Below are 22,944 nucleotides of genomic sequence, written 5' to 3'. Positions count from 1 at the left end.
TTTACTCCAGCCATCCATCCTTTACTCGTCTAAAGTTTAGTCTCATGAGTTTCCAGTCCATCTTTCTTGCCTTTACTTCTTTATATTTTTTATTGTCTTTTTCCTTTGTTCATTTTATTTCCTGTTTTTTATTTCATATTCTTCTTTCTTCAAAACTCCAAAGTCTCATAGTTTTACATTAAATTTTTTGCACAATATCCATCAAAACCAGACTTGATATTTTCTGTTCATTTCAACATCCATTATGCTAAAATGACATAGGTTCTGATTTTGAAAGAAAGGTCTTTAGCTTTTCCGGATCTTCAAAATACAAAGATTTATCCCCAGAAGATACCCTCATTTTTGCTGGGTAATACAATCCATATTTATATCCTTTTTCCTTTAATTGAGGTCTCAAGTCAAGGAATTTCTTCCTTTTGTTTGCTGTGTTTTTAGCAAAATCAGGCAAAAACCATATTTTGGATCCTTTATCATTTAAATTTTTATCTTTCTTGGCAGCATTTAAAATTTCTATTGCTTGGTGGTATCTTAACATTTTAAATATTAATGGTCTTGGTCTGCCTTGATTTTCCATATTTTTTAATGGGATCCTGTGCGTCCTTTCTATTTCCAAAGGCTGTTTGAAATCCAATTGCAGTATTTTAGGAATTAGATTTTCTAAAAACTGTATGGCATTTTTCCCTTCCAAATTTTCCTGCATTCCAAAAAGTTTTATATTCTTTCTTCTTCCTCGGTCTTCATAATCTTCCAGCTGATTTTTCAATTGAATCAGTTCCAAACTGTCATTTTTACATCTGTTTCCTTCACATTCTAAAACCTCCATTTTAGCTTCTAAGTCAGTTGTTCTTTTATTATTTATTTCCATTTGTCTGTGGATATTTAGTATTTCTTCCTTCATTTCAGCCATATTACTCACAGTCTCTTTAAGCATTTGTTTAATTTGCCTCAGTTCCTCCATAACTTCGGCTTTGCTCAGCTCCTCCGACTCTTCAGCAGGAAGCGGAACCTTACTCGGTGCAATTTGATCCTGCTTCTGCCTTTTCGCCGACCCACCAGTTTCATTTTTATTTTGTCGGGTGCTTGCCATGCTCCCGCTCTTCTTTTCGCTGTTTTTTGCTGAAATCGGCTTGAAGGGGAAAACTTTTTTTGCCGACCGTTGCCAGGTTGAGAGGAGCGCCGCGATCACACGTCCATTTTGTGTGCGTGCTAAGCCACGCCCCCTCTTTTTCATTATCTTATTCTTTATTTTCTTTGTTGTATAGAAAAAAAATTTTTTCTAAATTTCTTTTTCTGCCACTTGCGGGTTTTGGCCCGGTAGGGCCTTTCGTTCAGTCTCAGCCATCGAGTTTAATTTGGCTGTGGCGGCGTTCCCATCCATGTCACACCCGCTGATGGGATTAAAAAAGTGCGATCAGTGTTCTCGCACTATTTCAATAACGGACCCTCATAGCTTGTGCTTGCAGTGTTTGGGTCCCGAACACCGTGTTCAAACTTGTAAATGCTGCTCTTCCTTACAAAAACATACCATCAAGAATCGTATTCTTCAACAGTAGAAACTCTTCGGTATCACCATGGAGGGAGAAGCATCGATGACACCGTTTACATCGAAGTCACAAATATTTTCATGCCCGTAAGTTGAAGGGTTTTCAACATCTCGTGAACACTGTTCTGCAATTCAGGCAGTATCTGGTACGTTCAGCCTATGACATCTTTGAGTTCACATCCAGAGCTTCTTCCATGTCCGTGGCCATGAGGAAGCTAGTGTGACTTAGAGTCTCTGACATGGATATAAACCATCAGGATAGACTAGCCAACGTGCCTTGCTTGGGGGATGAGCTTTTTGGGGATTCGGTGGATACTGCAACCCAAAAACTTTCGGCTCATGAGACATGATTGAACACCTTGGTTAAACCCATCATAGGCCTGCTTCGTCTTATCAGAGGCATTTTTCAACCAAACCTTGTGCTCCAGTATGGCCTCAGCAGAAGAAACAAAAGCAGCAACGTCCTGCCAAGACCCAGCCTGCTGCTGCTCCTGCCAAATCAACTCAGCCTTTTTGATATGTTACTGGAGAGCATAGTTTCAATCCCCTTGAGTCAACCTCTTAGTCAATTGGAGGGTGCCGTCAACTATATGTCCATTGTTGGGAGATCATCACCTCCGATCTTTGGGTGCTGCAGATCATTCGTGAAGGTTCCTCTATACATTTCACTGACCTTCCTCCAGATCATCCTTCAAGAGAGTCTGCTTTCAACCCTCGACAGTCCTCTCTTCTTCTTCAGGAGGTTCAATCCCTTCTTTTCCTCAATGCCATCGAAGAAGTTCCTGTAAATCAGGGGTGTCAAACTCAATCACTTAAGGGGCCGAAATCTGAAATAAAGGCTAAGTCGTGGGCCAAAATTTTAATTAAGATAATTAGGGATCCTTTAAGGTATACTAACCGATTTAGCGCACGCTAAATGCACACCTTAATAAAAAGACCCCTAAGTGACTAAGGCTTACCCCCCTCTTCTACCAAACTGTGCTAGCAGTTTCTAGTGCGGGAAACTGCACTGAATGGCCTGCACTGCTCCCGATGCTCATAGAAACTCAATGAGCGTCAGGAGCAGTGTGAGCCATTCAGCATGGCTCTCTGTGCTAAAAACCGCTAATGCGATTTCGTAGAAGAGAGGGTTAGTCTTAGTAAAAGTATAGGGTTACAATGTCTCCAACCCCACACCAGCTCTGTGGTGTAAACAAAATAAATATTGTAATCACAAAACAGAAAATGAAATTATTTTTTCTACCTTTTGTTGTTTCATGCAGCATCTCTCCCTCCTTCCCCACACCCCAGGATCCACCATCTCTCTGTTTCTCTTCCCAACTACCCTCCTATCCAGTATCTCTATTCCCCCCTCCACACCATTCCTTGTGTCTAACTTCTCTCTCTTTCTGTTCCTTCCCTCCCTCCTTCCATTCCATTGCCCACCACCTCTCTCCTTCTCCTCTGTTTTATTTCTTACCATCCCCACCCTCCACTCATTCTGGCATATGTACATCTGGACCCCCACCCCTTCTCTCCCTCTGAGTACTTCTACACCAGGGCCCACCCCCAACCCGAAGGCCTGCATGTTTCCTCCCTTTCTTCTTCCCGGTCTCACCTTCAGATTTGGCCCACCGTTCCTATCCTCCCTCCTTCCCGGCTTCCTGGTCTCCTCTGGCCCACCGGCACGAACTGCTGCTGCTGCTGCTGCTGCTACTGCTCTTCACTTGTGTCTGCCTTCACTTGGTCTCCTCTTCAAAGCAGCCTGCTGAGGATCGCCGGCCGGCTGTAGGGAACCTTGCAGGCTGCTGTCAACCTCGGTAGTACGTTCCCTCTGCCACGGTCCCGCCCCTCCTCATCTCAGAACACCTCAATGGGCTCTAGCCTCACAGTGGTCCCTCTCTCACAGCACATTTCTGTAACCTCCTCTCTTCGACAGTTGCTTCAGTGGTAGATGATTTCATCCAATCTCTTCAGAGGTCTGCTTTTTTCACATGCCTCCTCATCACAAAGTTTTGACCTAAGCCTGGGGAACACATCTGGATGGTCTTCAGACTCAAGGTCATTGGTCCACCTGGGAGCTGAGGTTTTATATCAATTTTCTGGAGTTCAGAGTGATTTATGCTCTCAAAGCTTTCCAGCATCTAATAGTCAATAAAGTCCTCTTGCTTCACAAATGATTCAATTGTTGTATAGCTCCCCTGTTGCTAAGTTGTATATTAATAATAATTTTTCAGAACACTTTAGTTTGCAGAGGGGGGTTAGACAAGGCTGTCCCCTATCTCCTTTACTTTTTGATATTGTTTGGAACCCTTGTTATTAGCTATTCAGTAAGTGAAGGAGATACAGGGTATTCCTTATTCAGATCGAGAATATAAAGTATTTGCATATGCAGATGATACTCTGCTTCATTTGAGAAATCCAGAAACAACCATTCCATGTTTACTTGATTTGATTGTGAAATTTGGAAAGTTTTCAGGATATAAGATTAATTGGAGTAAATCAGAAGTTCTTCCACTAAATGTACACTGTACAAAAGGTTTATTTGATTCATTTTCCTTTGTATGGAAGGAAGATGGACTAAAATATTTAGGAATTTGGATTAAAAATACGTTGGAAGATACAATGAAAGTAAATTAAAAATCTTTATTACAGAATGTAACAGAAATGTGTGAGCAATGGAATCCTCTACATTTATCTTGGTGGGGGAGAGTACAAACTGTTAAAATGATGATCTTGCCTGTGGTTTGTTACCAAATGGGTATGATACCAGTTTTTTTCCAGGGGTCTTTTTTTACAAAAGTTAAATAATATTCTAACAAAATTTATTTGGCTGGGTAAAATTGCTAGAATTGCTTTAGTGTCTTTACAAAAGCCAATTACGGAGGGAGGGGTAAATTTTCCCAATTTTTATAGGTATCATCAAACCTATATTATGCGCCAAGGTATGTATTGGGTCCTCCCAGAGCCCATTGAAAATATCCCAGATTGGATATGGTTGGAATGGTGACTCATGTTTCCTCTGCGACTTTGCCATGTTCTTAGTATCAAAATGCCTAGGTTATATAAAGAAAACAGAATATTAGTTGATACATGGAAAACTTTAAGATATGTAAATAATCTAACACCTATTCCAATGCATAAATCAACAAATCAAACTATTTGGCTAAACTCCAAGATTCAAATTGGCGGTTTTAAAATCATCTGGAAGCATTGGATGATGGCAGGTATACGTACGCTGGAAGATATATTATCTAATGGTAAGTTGCTTGAGTTTTCACAGTTGCAACATAGCTTGGAATTCTTATGCTTTCAGGTAGATTTCATGGGACACCAGGCCGCACAGTGGAATAAATTAATATCTGGACTTGTAAATAAAAAACCAAAAACTGGTCTTCGGGACATTTGGAGCATTGAGATCAAGCATCAAATTACTGCGTCTCAATGGACACGAATTTGGTCTTGGAGGATGAGATGTACAGTGTCTGCATCTATGAGACAAACTTGTTTTTTTCTTTTACATAGAGCTTTCTGGACCTCTGTTCGTTTACAAAAATTAGATAGCTCTAAGTCTAATAGATGTTGGCACTGTCATCTTGAGGCAGGGACATTAGATCATCTTTTATTCTATTGTCCATTTATATTGATATTTTGGAAATTGATATGGACCCAAATAAATAGGTTGTTAGAAAATCTGGTGGCCTTGACATATGATACTATTTTATTTGGCATAAAAGGGAAATTCTCGGACTGGGTGAAAATGACTAGTGGAGTGCCCCAGGGCTCGGTTCTTGGGCCTATTTTGTTTAATATTTTTATAAATGATCTTGAGGAGGAAACAACATGCAATATAATAAAGTTCGCCGATGATACAAAATTATGTCGGGCGGTTGGCTCTCAAAGGGACTGCGAGGAGCTTCAGAAGGATCTGAGACAGCTGGAATCATGGGCAACAAAGTGGCAGATGAATTTTAACATTAATAAATGCAAGGTGATGCATCTAGGAAAGAAGAATAAAGAACACGAGTATAGAATGTTTGGGGTAACATTAGCAAAATGTGAACATGAAAGGGATTTGGGGGTACTGATTGACAGAACCCTGAAGCCATCGGCGCAATGTGCGGCAGTGGCGAAGAGAGCAAACAGGATGTTGGGCATGATTAAGAACGGGATCACGAGTAGATCGGAAGAAGTCATAATGCCACTTTATAGAGCAATGGTCAGACCACACTTAGAATACTGTGTCCAACACTGGTCTCCTTACCTCAACAAGGACATAACTCTGTTGGAGAAGGTGCAAAGGTGAGCCACGAAACTAGTCAAAGGAATGAAAAATTTGAGCTACGAAGAATGCCTCAGGAAACTGGGACTGTTTACACTCGAGAGGAGAAGACTAAGAGGCGATTTGATAGAGACTTTTAAAATATTAAAAGGATTTGATAAAATAGACCAAGAAGCAGCATTACTAAAGGACAAGAGGTCACAGCCTGAAACTGGGTGGCAGCAGGTTCAGGATAAATGCCAGGAAATTCTGTTTCTCACAACGAGTGGTGGGTGCTTGGAATTCTCTTCCTGAGGATGTTGTGGCGGAGAATACTCTAGGGGATTTCAAGCACAAGTTGGATATACACCTTCTTGCAAATCATATTGAGGGATACGGTAATTTCAGGTTTTCATAATAGAGAATCTAAATGGGCCGCCGCGTGAGCAGATCGCCGGACTTGATGGACCTCAGTCTGATCCGGTGAAGGCATTTCTTATGTTCTTATGAGAGCGAAAAGTCAGATTTCTCGAATAACAACAAGCTTTTATTTATTTTGCCTGGAGTTGCCATTCAATAGATTACATTCAATTGGAAAAATCAGAACAGATTAAATTACAGTTTCTGGTGGAGTTCTGTATGTCATATATATAAAATGGAAAGAACATTAGCAATACAGAGAGGATATTTTGGTAAATTTCAAAAGGTTTGGGGACTATTAACAGACTTTTATAATGAGCAATAAACATTTTCCCATAATAAGATAATTGAAATGAGGGGATGAGAATGGGTGGGTGAGATGGGATTAAAATATTTTATTAAATCATATAATGTATAATATAATATATGAATATTTTTGATTTATTAGGGATAGAAGGGTAGTTAAATTTCATGATTTTCAGATGATATTATAGCAAATCAAGTGATGTTTTACAATTCAAATGTTATTTCCTGTTATACTTGATGTAAGTTATAAATACAAATAAAAATTATAAAAAATTAAACAATATTATTACAAAATTTGTTTGGTTTGGGAAAAGACCCAGAATTGCTTTAGTATCTTTACAAAGACCAATTATGGAGGGAGGGGTAAATTTTCCAAATTTTTATAGGTACCATCAAGCCTATATTCTAAGACAGGGTATGTATTGGATCCTCCCAGATCTCATGGAGAATGTACCAGATTGGCTATATTTAGAATGGCGGCTCCTGTTCCCATTACATTTAGATCATTTAATTAGTATAACAATGCCTAGAAGATACAAAGAAAACAGAATATTATTAGACACTTGGAAAACATTAAGATATATAAATAACCTATCACCAGATCCAATTTGTAAATCACTAAATCAATCTATTTGGGTAAACTCCAGGATCAAAATTGGCGGATTTAAGATCGTCTGGAAACAATGGATAAGTGCAGGTATACGAACATTAAATGATGTCATTTCAGAAGGTTCACTGCTTAGTTTTTCACAATTGCAAAATAAATTTGGCTTAAATAAATCACAATATTTTAAATGGATGCAATTGAAGCAGGCCATTCAGGTAGGGTTCCCTGAATGGAAAAATCTTAATACTCAATATAGTCTGCAGGTTTTATGTTTCCAGGCGGATTTCTTGGGTCACCAAGCCGCAAAATGGTACAAATTGATATATGGATTTTTAAATAAAAAAAGAAAACTGGTCTTAGGGATATTTGGAGTATTGAGATTGGACAGACAATTTCTGCGTCTCAATGGCCACGATTTTGGTCCTGGAGATTAAGATCTACAAAGTCAGCATCTATGAGTCAAACATGGATGTTTTTATTACATAGAGTGTTATGGACCCCTACGCGCTTGCAAAAGATAGATAATACTAGATCCAATAGATGCTGGCATTGTAAAATAGAAATAGGGACGTTAGATCATCTAATTTTTTTTTGTCCCTGTGTAAATGCCTTTTGGAATATGATTTGGCCCCAAATTAACAAATTACTAGAAAATCATGTAGGACTCTCATATGACACTGTATTATTTGGAACTGCAATGAGAACTCAGAGTCCGATCTCAGTAAACAATAATAAACTGCTATTAATATTGACAGGAGTCGCCATGCAACAAATAACTCAGAATTGGAAAGACTATACCAAATTAAATTATACGTTCTGGTGGAACTCTGTCTGTCATATATACAAAATGGAAAAAGTAATAGCATTACAACACGGGAACATTCATAATTTCAATAAAATTTGGCAACCATTGACTAATTATTCTAATGATTAGATTTCTTAGCACAATTATAATACTTATATAGAAAAGGGGTGGGATATGTATAATTTTTAAAATCATTAATTGGAAAAAGGGGAGGGATGTATAACTTTTGATTATATATAATATATACTGTTTATAAATTAAGTTGTATTAATGATAGATACAATGATATATAGTAATTAATTATATCACTTGAATTTCAACTATTGTAAAAATTGAAAAATTCAATAAATAAAATTAAAAAAAAAAAAAAAAAAAAAATTAAAAAAGAAAACTCTCCAACCTGATGATTATTAGGAACAGAGGTTAAGTTCTTACCGTGCATGTGCGGTTCGGGCTATCGCAAACTTTCTAAAGATTTAAAGTGGCGATGCACTTTTAAAGTGGTCTGTGCCGGGGCTTCGTTGGTGACGTTACCCATTCGTGAGAATATCTGCCTGCTGTCCTTGCATAACACCTGTTATGGTAAGTAACTGTGCTTTATGGTAAATAACTGTGTTTTCACAGAGCATGCAATCACATCTAAATCAATTTCACATTACTTAAGGATCCTCGGAATGTAATGTAATGTAATTTATTTCTTATATACCGCTACATCCGTTAGGTTCTAAGCGGTTTACAGAAAATATACATTAAGATTAGAAATAGGAAAGGTACTTGAAAAATTCCCTTACTGTCCCGAAGGCTCACAATCTAACTAAAGTACCTGGAGGGTAATAGAGAAGTGAAAAGTAGAGTTAGAGGAAAAATAAAAATAAAATAAACATTTTAACAAGACAGCATTGATCTAAATACTTTGGGAGGTAGAAGAGATCTTTCCTTCATTTATTTCTTAGAAAAGACTGTTTCAAGTGTCATCGATCCTTTATAACAAAAACAAAAACTGTGGATACAGATGTTCTGGAGATAATTTATTAAACACTGACATATAAAACCATGAAAATTCAATTAAAAAAGTACAGTAATAAAATATACTGTGATAAAAATCCAACTGGACCCTACACGGTCCATGTTTCGGCGAACACGCCTTCCTCAGGGGTCCTAAAAGGAAGAGGTAATGATGAATAATGATAAAGAGAAAGATAAAAAATGAAAAGATAGAAAGATAAGAAGTAACTGTGATGCCAATCTGGAGCATGCATATTAGTGTCTATACTCGACTGCAAGATAAAACAAGTGAGCCAAGTGTAACATGCTTTATACAGAGGCTTGAAACATCGACAAGAGACATAAAAGGAAAAAGTGCCGTAGGTGTGTATTAGAGTATAAACTTAAGCACAGGAATCTATAAGGTGCCTAAGAGAAGCCATAAGAATGAAAAATTAATAAAATGAAGAAACCATGGTGCATGTCTGATTTTGAAAACATGAAGAGATATGTGACACAATGTAATGACGAGAAGACATTATACATACCAATGGTTTGCAACCTCACATATAAAGAATTGGACTGAAAACAGTTTATCGGTAGATTGTTTTCACTGTGGATCATTGGGTCTCCCCATTTTTCTTTATCGATCCTTTATACACATTTTTATATACACATTTATTATTATTATTCATTTTATTATATTTAATTTATGTTATTTTAGAAATTCTTAAAAAACTGAGCTGGAGCACTTATCTTATTTGCTGAAGCTCTGTCAGCTGGGGACTTCTACCAACATGTTTCGCCCTATAGGCTGTATCAAGGCTGTCCCCTGGTTCCCAACACCCACATACTCCAGAAACACCATACAACCCTGTTCCACGACAGCCTTGCTTGCATCCTTCTGGCTGGCTCCCTCCTCCTTTCAGCTGCAGTCATTTCTCTTGACAAAAGCATAAGGCAGCTGCTCCTATGGCTGACCCGGAAACCTTCCCTCTGATTTTATAGGGAAGGCTTCAGGATCAGCTGTAGGAGGCATGCGTAGGAGCTGCTGCCCACAGCTTTTGTCAAGAGAAACAACTGCAGGAAGAAGGAGGAGGGAGAGATCCGGCCAGAAGAAGGTAAACATCCATGGGAGGGGGGGGAGAATGAATCTGGGACACAAAAGGGAGAGAGGGGGGTGCATTGGGACACCAAAGGAGGAGGGATGTGTTGGGACTCGTGATGGAGGGAACACAATCTTGGACAAAGGATGGAAGGAAGGAGGGAAGAGCATGAACATGGGTCATATGATTGAAGAATAGCATGAGGGAAAGAGATGCTGAGGTGGGGGAGGGAATAGAAGGGGAGAATTTGGTGTCTGAGTGGGAGGGAAAGAAAAATGGTACACATGGGAAATGAAGAAATAGGAGAATTTTTGAGGATGGAGAGAGAATTATTGGATATGGTGGTGGGAGAAGAGTGAGGTAGAGATGCATGGGGAAGAGAAACATGAGAGTGAGACATGTTGGATATGGTGGTGGAGAGGGAATAGTGGGATGGATGGAAAGTGATACAAGAGTGGCTTCAAGGAGGTGGGAAGAATACTAGGATCCAAGTTGCATACAAATTCAACTTAAGAACGGTTTTAAAAAAAATGGAACCTGTTCTTAACCCAGGGACTGCCTGTAAACAAAACATAATCTACTTAGGGAGGGTAATTTTGAGATCTTGCTGGGAATCTTCAGGCCAGTGGATACATTGTACCTGCAGTCCTGGAGGTTGACTGTCAAAGGAAAACACCCCATAGACCTCAATGGGATTGGAAATGAAAATTGTGACACATACTGTAAGTATGTCAGCCTGGTCTCAGCTCTGCTCCTTTTCTCTGTAGAGGGGGAGGGAAGTCTCATATAAAAGGGATTTTCCATAGGTAAGCATTTTTTTTTACTGGAAATCCCTTTTGAAAATTGTTCCTTTCTTAGAAATCTTTCTAGAAAGGTAATCTTGGCTTGGTATATTGTTCAGATGATTATTCCTGCTTTTTTCCACATAAACATTGCTTAATTGCCAATTCCAGAAGCAGAAATCACAGTTCATGTATCAATCTAGCTTTCTATATGTGTGAATAGGTAATATTTCACTGGAGAAAAGCACATTGAATAAGGCGTGCTCTTGGATTCCTGATCAAGGCTGGGAAGACATTGTTCGGCTTACGGAATTGTTTCCTGCAGTGTTTGGATCTCTTCCTGATGATCTGGATGAGAATGATACTGAATGGAAAGTAGTGAGTTCTGCTTTTGCTCTCACCCAAAGATTTTTGGTATCTTTATATACACCTCACTAACACATCTTGGAAATATATCAATATACCACTAGCACATCTATTGGTTTCTTGATTTGATCATAAGATACATTAAAAACATGAACTTGAGCATGTAATTTAGGGATACAAATGATTTGGAATACTTAGAGAGGGCTTGCACTTAAAAATATTCACTCAGAAGTATGACCAAACCAAGGACAGTTATTTTTTAAGGCTTTTTTTATGACATACTTAACCATAGCTGAAGTTCTCGTAGGTATTAAACATTCTATAGCCTTAAATATGTTTATTGCTCCTGCATTTTACTGACCTAAGCGTTTTACAATATATCAAACTAAAATGAAATTAGGTAATTGAGAAAAACTACCGTATCTGTCCCGAAGGCTCACAATCTAGCTAAAGTACCTGATTAAAATAAAAATATGTAATACATTTCTAAGATCAAAAATCAAAGAAATAGAAAATAGAAAGAATGAAAGAAGATAAAAAATAAAAAATAAAATAAAACAACTTTAAGACATAGAAAAGTCTGAGGCAGTTCAGTCTGCAGAACCAGGTCAACCGGCTGCCACCAAAGAAGCAGGACTTTTATGGAGAGAAAATAATTATATTGAAAGCTTTTCATTTAAGGTTTGTGCCAAGTCTTACCTAGAATTAATATCAACCATTTTTGGAGCATATATGGTTCAAATCAAGCTGTAAACTGGGGGAAATGATCTTGAATTTTACTGAGCTCTGGATATCACTTGCTAAGGTGATTCTTTTCTATGCTGTTTCTATAGGTTTGGTAAATTTAGGCTCTGAGGGGCATAATAAAAAATGTGCCTAAGATAATGCAATACAGAAAGGAAGTTATAAAAAATTTTTAAAGATATGGAGACCGATGGTTGATTTTTGTAGTGAATAGGCATCATTTTTCTTTGATAATATACAAAGAGGGGTGGGGGGATTGGAAGATAAGATGTAGCGAAATTGAAATTTTGAAGGAATATGATAGTTTTAATGATTGTATAGAAAGATGGGAGGGGGAGGGTTTTTAATAAATTTACATATTAAGAATATAATGTATGATGTTCAAGTGTTATATGATAGTATTTCATGTTCTTTTTGTGCACTTGATGTAAGTTTGAAAAAGAATAAAGATATTAAAAAAAAAAAAAAATGTGCCTAAGTCTGAGGTTGGATGTTTTGTGCAAAACGTCCACAAACCCAGCAGGACAAATGCCCATTTTCAAAGCTGCCAAACGTCTATCTTTTATTTTTGAAAATGACCCTGATTGGCCATTATGAGCCAATCAGGGCCTTTGGCCCCTCCCACTGCATCCCAAGATGCAATGGGAGGGGGAAACTCTGATCATTGCAGTAAATGGCACTGTAGGCAGGAGGGAGTGAGCTTCCCTGCTGCCATTTACTCTTCCAAAGGTACGGGGTGGGGGATGGGGGGAGAGGGTTCCAGGGATGTGGAAGGAGGACCCAGGAATGTTGGGGGGATGTGGGAGGGACCGAGATATTGTGGGAGGTACGGGATATCAGGGGGATGTTGGGATGTGAGGGGGGATGTGGGGAATATCAGGAGGATATCAGGGGATGGGGTATAGGGCTCCATGGCTCAGCTGATCCTGGCAGGGGGAATCCCCATCAGTTGAGCTGCCAGGAATCCCCCAAAAACCAGCTCAGCTGATGGGGATTTGTTCTGCCGCAGTCAGCTGATGGGAAGCCTATGGGTTTGGTTGTTTTTTTTTGTTGTTGTTGTTCTTTGGGTGGTGGGAAGGGGTTGTGACCACTGGGGAAGTAAGAAGGGGGTGGGTCATGCCTTAAATCCTCCAGTGGTCTTGTCAGTTTGGGCACCTTTGTGGAACTTAGACGCAACTCAAACAGGTCTAACTGCCAGCATCTAAGTTCCCTCTAAGAAAGTTTTGATTGTGGCTGGGGTACATCCAGTTTGAAGCCCGCCCAATTCCTGCCCATAACACACCTCCAAACATACCCCTTTGCTCTCTGGATACACAGCAGCTTAGAAGTGCTGCTACATATCCAGAAAGTTGGTTTTGATTATTGGCACTTGAATGTCCCTGCTATTAGGATGTCCAAGTGCCAACTTAGGCTGTTTTTTTGGACATTTTAAACTTTTGGTTATGAGCCTCTCTATGTTTTATTTTGTTTTTGCTTATATGTTGTTTGAAGATTTTCTGCTAATAACAAAAACTAAGAAACCTCTTGATTAAGGATGCATTTTCAGTTTTGTTGCACTTGTACATAAGTTTGGTTTATTATGAAAATAAGCCTGTCCAAGGAATCCTTCACATTAGCTTTACAAATTAATGGTACTGGATGTAATTGTGAGTGCACAGCATGCACAGAATTTAATGTAAATTAAGATGGCAGGTAAAAAGGCTTAAATAAGAACATAAGAGCTGCCATACTGGGACAAACCATAGCAGTGGTGTAGCGAGAGTGCCCCTCCCCTGCCCTCTTCTCTACCCCCACCCTATGCGCGTGCTCCCTTCCCATCCCCTGTACTGCTTTAACATTCCTGGTACGAGCAGCAACCTGAACCTGCTGCTCACGCTAGTGTTGGCTCTTCCTCTGGTGTTACTTCCTAGGCATGGATCCAGGAAGTGACATCAGAGGAAGAGCCGACGCTGGTGGGAGCAGCAGGTTGGGGCTGCTGCTTGCACTGGGAATGTTATAGATGTACAGGGAAGCGGCACGCGTGCAGTAATAGGGGTGGGGGTGGAGATGCCCCCACCAGGACGGTGCCTGGGGTGGATCACCCCCTGCCCCCTCTTACTACGCCACTGATCCACAGGACCATCAAGCCCAGTAGCCTGTTTCCAGTAGTAGACAACCCAGGTCACAAATATCCGGCAACAACCCAAAGAGTAAAACATTTTATGCTGCTTATCCTATCAATAAGCAGTAGACTTCCCTATAAATATCTTAATAATGGCTTATGGACTTTCTTTTAACCTTCTAAGCTAACTGCTTTCACCACATTCTTTGGCAACAAATTCCAGAGTTTAATTACACATTGACTAAAAAAATATTTTCTCTGGTTTGTTTTTAATGTACTACTATTAGCTTCACTACATGTCCCCCTAGTTCTAATATTGCAGTTTTGTAAATCAACAATGTCTTCTGCATAAGAGAGTTTGTGCCCGTGAATCATTGAGCTTGTCATATAGCATCACCAATGTAAAGATGTGAATGCTTAGATGATACATTGTATAAAGCATTGCTTTCTACCTGATGTGCTAAATCTGTATCTTTTCCTAGTGGTATGATCTGGACAACTTGGAACAGTCACCATTCCCTCTCAGTTTCAAGGACACTCTTACAACTTTTCAGAAGCTGCTTCTCTTGCGCTGCTTCCGTGTGGATCGTGTTTATCGAGCAGTAACAGATTATGTGACTGTTACCATGGGGGAAAAGTACAGTCTATTTTTTAAACTTCATTTCTAAAAAAAAAAAAAAAGAAGAAGTATATATATATATATATATATATATAAATATAGATAGATAGAGAGAGAGAGAGCCTCATGTATAGTCTTGAATCTCAATCAGTTTAAACATTTGTGTTTCTTCAAGGATAAGCAGGCAGATATTCTTCCATATGGGCAATGCCGTTCAAGAAGTCCGGCATGGACATGTACCAAAGTGTACTGTCACTTTAAAACTTTAGCATTGTTCATACTGCGCATGTGCCTTCAGTTCTTAATTTACGGCAGAGCAAAGAAGCTATGTATTTCAAACATTCCTATATGCAGTAATTTTTTTCCACTTTCAGTGCCTTCCCATATCATTTTTTCTTCATAATTTCTCATTTTATTACATTTGATATCATTTTATTTTACTTTCCATGTTTTTTTTTCAGGCCTTCGGGCTGTTTTCCACCTCCGATGCAACCGGGAGCGTTGACTATTAAGTCTTTTGATTTAGCATCAGTGGTCTTCGTATTGATGTCCCCAATGCCCAGTGGATTCAAGAAGTATTCTTGATGTACTACTACTACTTAACATTTCTACAGGCACTTTAGTCATAAGTAGCGCTGTACATCAAAACATAGAAGAAACAGTCCCTGCTCAAAAGAGCTTACAATCTAGTCAAGACAGACAAACTGGACAAGAATGTGCATCAATACACTGTGTTCAGGTGGGGGAATTATAGAGGGAATGATAAGACAGATTGGTGCTTATTTATTTATTTAATTTGTTTTCTATACATTTTTCCCAAAGAGCTCAGAATGGGTTACAGGTTAAACATACTTAAAATACAGTTAACAGGTTACAATATTACATAATTACATTACATCTTCAGCACAGTGAGGGAAAGAAAGCAAATCGTCCCCTCACTGCACCAAGAACATCTATCCGGGTGAATTCTTCAGCGGGAAGCCCCGCCCCCTTCTTCCCTGAGCCATCTTTGTGCAGCCCTTTTAAGAGCTGCCAAACAGGTTGGGCTTGTCCCATAGGGGGGCCATGCCAAAGTGCCCTTTGGACAGGCAAAGCAGAACCAGGCTCGAACCATGCCTGATTCCCACCACAGAAACCTTGGTCAGTCAAGCATACCGAGCCCTCTCACAGCCGTCACTCTCATATTTCCCATAATGGCACTACACATCCTTGTGATCACAGGCAGGGCCGATATGGAGGCCTGACAAACTGCCTAAACACAAAGGAAACTCCAGCCAGACCCCCTAACCTCATAAAAATACCAACAAATACTGAAATACACAAAACAAACTCCATTACGCCAGATCAGTAAGCGGCAAAGATCTTATCCTATTAGATGCCATAACAGATAATAGATGGGATCTCCTGTTAGTGACAGAAACATGGCTAAAAGACAACAATGGAGCCACCCTGGGTGCATTCTGTCCTTCAGATTACCAAGCACTGGCATGCTCCCGCCCAGAAAGAAGAGGGGGAGGGGTGGCAGCTATCACAAAATCCAAATTAAACCCACGCCAATTAAATTCCATCTCATTAAAAGACATAGATGGTCTCATCTCAATAGGTCATGACAGAAAAACCGTATTCATCCTAATCTACAGAGCCCCTTCCTCCCCAATGTCTGCTCTGGATGATCTACCAGGTATAATAAGCAACCTGTCAGTAAACCACAAGCAAATCATTCTCTTAGGAGACTTTAACTTTGCAGATTATCCAAACCTCACTGGGGCGCAAAGAGAATTTGCCAAATTGCTGTCAGATCTGGGATTCATCCAACAAATCCACTCCCCTACTCACTCTTCTGGAAACACTTTAGACTTGATCTTCATCTTAAAAGGCCCACAAAATGATTATAAATCTACCCCATTAACCATCCTTCAGGTCCCTTGGACTGACCACCACATAATCACCTTCAAACTACAAATTAAGAGCAAAAATACAACAGAAAATCCTTCATCACAAAAAAACAACCACACTCGACCCAAAGTCAGTAAACCATCACGCTTTGTCCCTTGGCATTTCCAAACTAGACCTAAGTACAGGTCCCTTAGTCAATTCATTAGACAAGAAGGCACAGATATTGCACTCTGGTGTAAAATCACTCTTTGAGAAATTAGCAATAGCCAAAGATGCCAAAACAAATGTAAGATCCTTCACATCACCCTGATTCACAGAAAGTCTGAGAGGACTAAAAAGGAAAGCAGAAATAATTTGGTGCAGAATACACAGCACTGAGGACAAATCCACCTGGAAAAGTCTTCTGAAAGAATACAAACTAGTGATACTTGAAAGAAAAAAAGGAACATTTCACTAACCTAATATCTAAGTTCCCATGTTGATCAAAGGCTATCTTCTCGTTATCAAAAAACTTGTTCTCCTTCTCCCAAGGACCACCTCAGGACCAACAAACAAACTTAGACAGTGAGGCCCTGATTCTCCAAAAGTGCGTCCCGATTTTAGGCAGCTGTAGGCGTCCTACAGCTGTCTAATTAGCCAATCGGGATGCACGTTTTTTTTAAAAAAAAATGCTCCCCAGGCAGGCCGCCTATATTGAAGGCGAGGCCCGCAAGACACCTAGGCCCTGATTCTGTATAGGACGCCCGGGAGAGGCGTCCTATTCAGAATCGGCCTACACTAAAACCCCGATTCTGTAACCGGCGTCCATGTTACAGATGCTGGTTAGAGAATCGGATTAGATTAGACACGGCCCGCTACACTTATTGCGGCAAGGGATCTCTCTGCCGCTATAAGTATAGCGGGCCGCAGCCTGTCCGATCGGATGCCCCCCTCCGACACTACCGACCGCCCCCCCCCAACACTACCAACCGCCCCCCCCCCCCGACATTACCGATCTCCCTCCCACCCCGACACTACCGATTGCTGGCAGGAGGGTGTCCAATCCCTCTTGCCCGAAGATGCCCCCCCGCCCCCCCGGCGCTAACAACCTCCAAACTAACCTGTTCTTCAGGCCAGACGGTTCTTGCCCGTCCAGCCTGTAGGCCCGCCTGGTCGAAATGAGGCGGGCTCACCCCTTCCTGGCCCATCCCGCCGAAGCCTAAGGCCTGATTGGCCCAGGCTCTAGAAGCCTGGACCAATCAGGCCTTAGGCATAGCGGGTCCGCCCATCCCCACTTAATCTAAGGTCTGACAATCAGACCTTAGACTTAGTGGGGATGGGCGGACCCGCTATGCCTAAGGCCTGATTGGTCCAGGCTTCTAGAGCCTGGGCCAATCAGGCCTTAGGCTTCGGCGGTATGGGCCGGGAAGGGGTGAGCCCGCCTCATTTCGACCAGGCGGGCCTACAGGCTGGACGGGCAAGAACCGTCTGGCCTGAAGAACAGGTTAGTTTGGAGGTTGTTAGCGCCGGGGGGGCGGGGGGGGGGCGTCTTCGGGCAGGAGGGATTGGACACCAGGAGGGAGATCGGTAATGTCGGGGGAGTGGGAGATCGGTAATGTCGGGGGGGGGGGCAGTTGGTAGTGTCGGGGGGGCGGTCGATAGTGTCGGAGGGGGGGGCATCCGATCGGACAGGCCGCGGCCCGCTATACTTATAGTGACAGAGAGATCCCTTGCCGCGTTAAGTATAGCGGCTGCGTCTACTTACAATGTAGATCAGCATTTTGCTGGCCTACATTTTAAGGTTTCTTCCTCTACTAGGGAGACGCGTAGGCCACCTAGGTTCTCCTAAGGCCCGCCTAAGGCCCTTAGGTGAGCTTAGGCGTCTTGCGGGTCTCCCTAGGCTCCCGGAGGCTCCTTCAGGCCTGCCTGGGGAGCATTTTTTTTAAAAAACGTGCATCCCGATTGGCTGATTAGACAGCTGTAGGACGCCTACAGCTGCCTAAAATCGGGACGCACTTTTGGAGAATCAGGGCCTGAATCTCTCTCTACTTTCTTCCACAACAAGATAACAACAATATGAGACACCCTAGATGTGGAGGCCAAAGCTCTGACAAACAGCCCAATATCTTCATAACAGGATAATGTAACAAAGAGAAAAACCCTAAAAGCTTCAAATCAGTTTCCATAGATGATCTGAAATATTCAATAGATTCTCTATGTCCCACAGCCTCAATCTTAGACCCATGCCCATCCACAACACTTCTAGCTACCAACAAAATCTTCTTGTCCTTCATCCTACCCTTACTAAACGAGTCCCTAAAATCAGGAATAATACAACAATGTTGGAAATCTGCTGTAGTGAGACCAGTTCTAAAAAAAATCCACCATGGACCCAGAAAATCCAAGCAGCTATAGACCAGTCTCAATCCTTCCTTTTATCTCAAAAATACTTGAAAAGATAGTACTCACACGGCTAAGAGACTTCATAGAAACAAATGCCTGTCTCTCCATCTCCCAATCAGGATTTAGGAAACACCACAGTACATAGTAGACATAGTAGATGACTGCTGGAAAATTCTAGATGAAGGGAAAGACCCATTATTGGTACTATTAGACCTAAGTGCCACCTTTGACACTATTGACCACTCACTTCTATCCAGGCTACAATCTATTGGAATCAACGATATCGCACTAACTTGGCTCTCCTTCCTTAATGAAAGATCACAGAGAGTACTATTAGGTCACTCCTTATCTGAGCCAAAACCACTCCACTAAGGAGTCTCCCAAGGTGCATTGTTATCCCTACTCCTCTTCAATCTCTATGTCAGACCAGTACTCAAAATCGCAGCAAAATACCAAATCAAAATCCATTTATTCGCAGAAGATATACAGCTCTACCTTCCCTTAGGCCAACACCAAGAAACACAAATCATAAAACTCCATAGCTGCCTAACTGAAATAAAGAACTGGATGACTGCAAATAAACTACAACTTAATGCCTCAAAGACTGAACTCCTCTGGATACACAAAGACACCTGCTCATACCCCCGCCCATCCTTTTCCTGGGGAAACGACACACTTACAGCTAAAGATAACGTCCGCAGCCTAGGAGTGATCCTGGACTCAAATCTATCACTCTCAAATCACATATCAAACATAGTGTCTTCATCCTACTACTACCTCCATCAACTGAAATGTATCCGTCCTTACTTTTCAGAAACCAATTTTGCCCAACTACTACATGCGTTTGTATTATCCCGCTTAGACTATTGCAACGCACTACTAGTGGGCTTACCCACAAAAACCCTCTCCTGCCTGTACAAAATGTAGCCATTCGTCTCCTGAAAAACCTAGGCTTCCGAGACCATGTCACCCCAGCACTTACATCAATGCATTGATTACCTATCCAAAAATGCTGCACCTTTAAAGCCTTGGTTCTAGCCTTCAAGACCTTCCATAAGCTGACACCGAACTACATGACATCAAAACTACAAATTTATGTCCCAAACAGACCACTGAGATCTCAAACAGCGAGAAGGCTCACACTACCACCTGGTAATTCACTCAAAACTGAAACAGCCCACAAATGCTCTTATTCACAGTTTATACCCAGATTCTGGCACTAACTCTTTTTTTTTTTTTTTGTAAATAAATTTTTATTTTTTAAATTCTTACATCAAGTGATATACATGTATTACATTCAATTATAATAGACACTTGAAATTATTAATAAATGTTCTTACATTGTAAATTAAAATATCTCTTTATCAGAATTATATAACATAATAATATTTCAAAGGTTTTCCCTCCCTACCCCCCTATATGCTCTATACATGTGTTATGATATCTGATCCGTAGAAAAATTAGTCAATGGTCCCCATATTTTATTGAATTTTTGAATATATCCTTGTTGTAATGCCAATACTTTTTCCATTTTATATATATTACAAATTGAATTCCACCAGAAAGTGTAATTTAATTTAGTGTAATCGTTCCAGTTCTGAGTAATTTGCTGAATGGCGACCCCTGTTAATATTAATAAAAGTTTATTATTGTTAGCTGATATCGGACTCTAACTCAATCCACCTTAACCAGACACAGAAGAACTCACTCACTCACTATTCACACACCTGCCAACCAAAAACGTGAAACAAAGAAAACTATATGACAACCTAATGGCCACCAAAGCAGCAAAACTAGACAGACAAATCACCAATCTACTGTCTTCGACCACAGACTACAAAACCTTCAAAAAAGAAACTAAAACCCTACTCTTCAAAAAATACATAAAACCTATTTAACATGACCAGTTCCTTCCCAAACTCCACCTACCACACTTTCTACCCCTATCAAATCAAAAATGTTTCTAATTACCCAACATGTATCACCTTAAGTTCTCAACAATTCTTATGTAATCCACCTAATTATCTTGTAACCTCCTGGCAACTCTTATGTAATCCGCCTTGAACCGCAAGGTAATGCAGAATAGAAATCACTAATGTAATGTAATCATCCCTCACATCCATTAGATCGCTAGACAATCTATGGAACTTCAGGAAGGCCGTGAAAACATTCCTCTTCACAAATCCAGCTCCTTAATGGCCAATGCTACTCACGGGACCTAAACTGCCGATCACTAATCATGTACTCGCTTACAACATTAAAACTTTAGTACAATTATGTTATGTTAGTACAGTGAATGCTGTCCTAAATCTAAATTATGCCATGCAATATCTTCTACGAATGCCACAAATTCTTCTAAGCTATGTCTGCCAAAAATGTCTTTCAATAATTTTATCCTTCTATACTGTGAATGTATCTTTGTAATCCTTTCTGGGCTCCTTTGGGAGCATGGGCTAAATAAATGAATGAATAAATAAATAAATAAATACATTAGCAGTTAGGGGAATTAAAGAGAGAATGATAAGACAGATATTGGTGCTTAGCAGGTGGGTTGGAGTTTGGAATTGAAAGCAGCTTCAAAGCAGTGGTCTTTGAGTCTGGATTTGAATACTGCCAGAGAGAAGAGCTTGATGTACCAAGTCAGTTTGTTCCAGGTGTAGCAAAGTAGGAGGTATGGAGTCTGGAGTTGGCCATAGAGGAGAAGGGAACAGATAAGAGAGACTTACCCGATGAGCGGAATACCCAAACGGGAGTGTGGGGAGAGATAAGAGATACTGAGGAGCTGCCAAACAAATACACTTGTGGGTCATTAAGAGGAGTTTGAACTGTATGTGGAAATGAATAGGGAGCCAATGCAACATCCCCCCGTGACAATGATAGGGCAGGAGGGGTGCCTACTCCCTCCTGCCAATGCGACACCCCCCTACGGCAGCGATACAACAGGAGGGATGCCCTTTCCCAATTGCCACTAAAGGCCCACTCCCGCCCCCCAAACATCCCCTACCATCCCCCTTCCCCCCTCCAAAAGGCAGAAGGGATGCCCACTTCCTCCTGCCACCGGAGGTCCCCCACCATCCCCTGCCATCCCCCTGAACTCCCCCCCATACTTTTTTAGAGATGTTGTAGCAGGACGGAAGCTCAGGCCATCCTGCTCATAGGCCTGCTGCTCCAAAATGGCAGGCCTTTCTCTCTCTGGTGCATCATGTCATGCACTGGGAGGGGCCTAAGGCCCTGATTGGTCTTGGGAGGGGCCTTAGGCATCTCAGCCAATCAGGGCCTTAGACTCCTCCCCTTTGCATCCCGAGATACAGAGGGAGGAGCCTAAGGACCTGATTGACTCAGATGCCTAAGGCCTCTCCCAAGGAGCAGAGCCTTGTGCGTCTGAGCCAATCAGAGCCTTAGGCCCTCCCAATGCATCACATGATGCACCATGGAGGGAAAGGCCTTCCATTTTGAAGTGGAAGACCTGTGAGCGGGACGGACTGAACTTCCAACCTGCTCTAACATCTTTAACAAGGTACGGGTGGCGGGGGATGGTGGAGGACTTCCAGTGCCAGGAGGGAGTGGGCATCTCTCCTGCCTTTTTTGGGAGGTGGGGGGTGCCTGGCACAGGAGTGGGCTTTCGATGGCAGGAGGGAGTGGGCATTCCTCCTGCCAATTTTCTTTTGTGGGTGGGGGAATGGGGTTTCGTTATGGCAAGAGGAAGTGGGCATTTCTCCTGCTGTTTTCACGGGGGGGGGTACAGTTTGCTGTGTCAATTCATTGTGGAGGGGGGCAATAATTGGTGGGGGGATGCTTTTTTCTAATGGGCAGATATTGTGCATCTGTGCCCATAAAAAAAAAAGGTTAGACAGGTAAGCAACTGGCCTTGACCAGTTGCTTTTTTTGGATCGCTAAAAGCGATCACTTTTTTTAGTACATCAGGAAGCCGTGTTAGAGCATCAATCACTCTACTAGTTTACATAGCATTTTAAATATTAATTAGCTTATTTGCATGGGCGGATCAGGGAATGAGCGATCATGCAGAAAACCAGGTGGTGAGC

At 41.1% G+C, this 22,944-nt stretch overlaps 1 protein-coding gene across 2 annotated transcripts in view; it reads left to right on the top strand.

The window, feature by feature from the left end:
• The window catches only part of DNAH10 (dynein axonemal heavy chain 10), a 543,078-nt gene that overhangs the window by 450,169 nt on the left and 69,965 nt on the right, over positions 1-22,944 (top strand). For both annotated transcript variants that reach the window (XM_033954155.1, XM_033954154.1), the window contains 2 exons: positions 11,017-11,171; positions 14,487-14,641. In XM_033954155.1, the coding sequence (XP_033810046.1) occupies positions 11,017-11,171; positions 14,487-14,641 (310 nt within the window). The remainder of the gene's footprint in view (positions 1-11,016; positions 11,172-14,486; positions 14,642-22,944) is intronic.

The sequence above is a fragment of the Geotrypetes seraphini genome, chromosome 8, assembly GCF_902459505.1.
Source record: "Geotrypetes seraphini chromosome 8, aGeoSer1.1, whole genome shotgun sequence".
NCBI lineage: Eukaryota > Metazoa > Chordata > Amphibia > Gymnophiona > Dermophiidae > Geotrypetes > Geotrypetes seraphini.
This window is presented reverse-complemented; position numbering and strand designations above follow the sequence as displayed.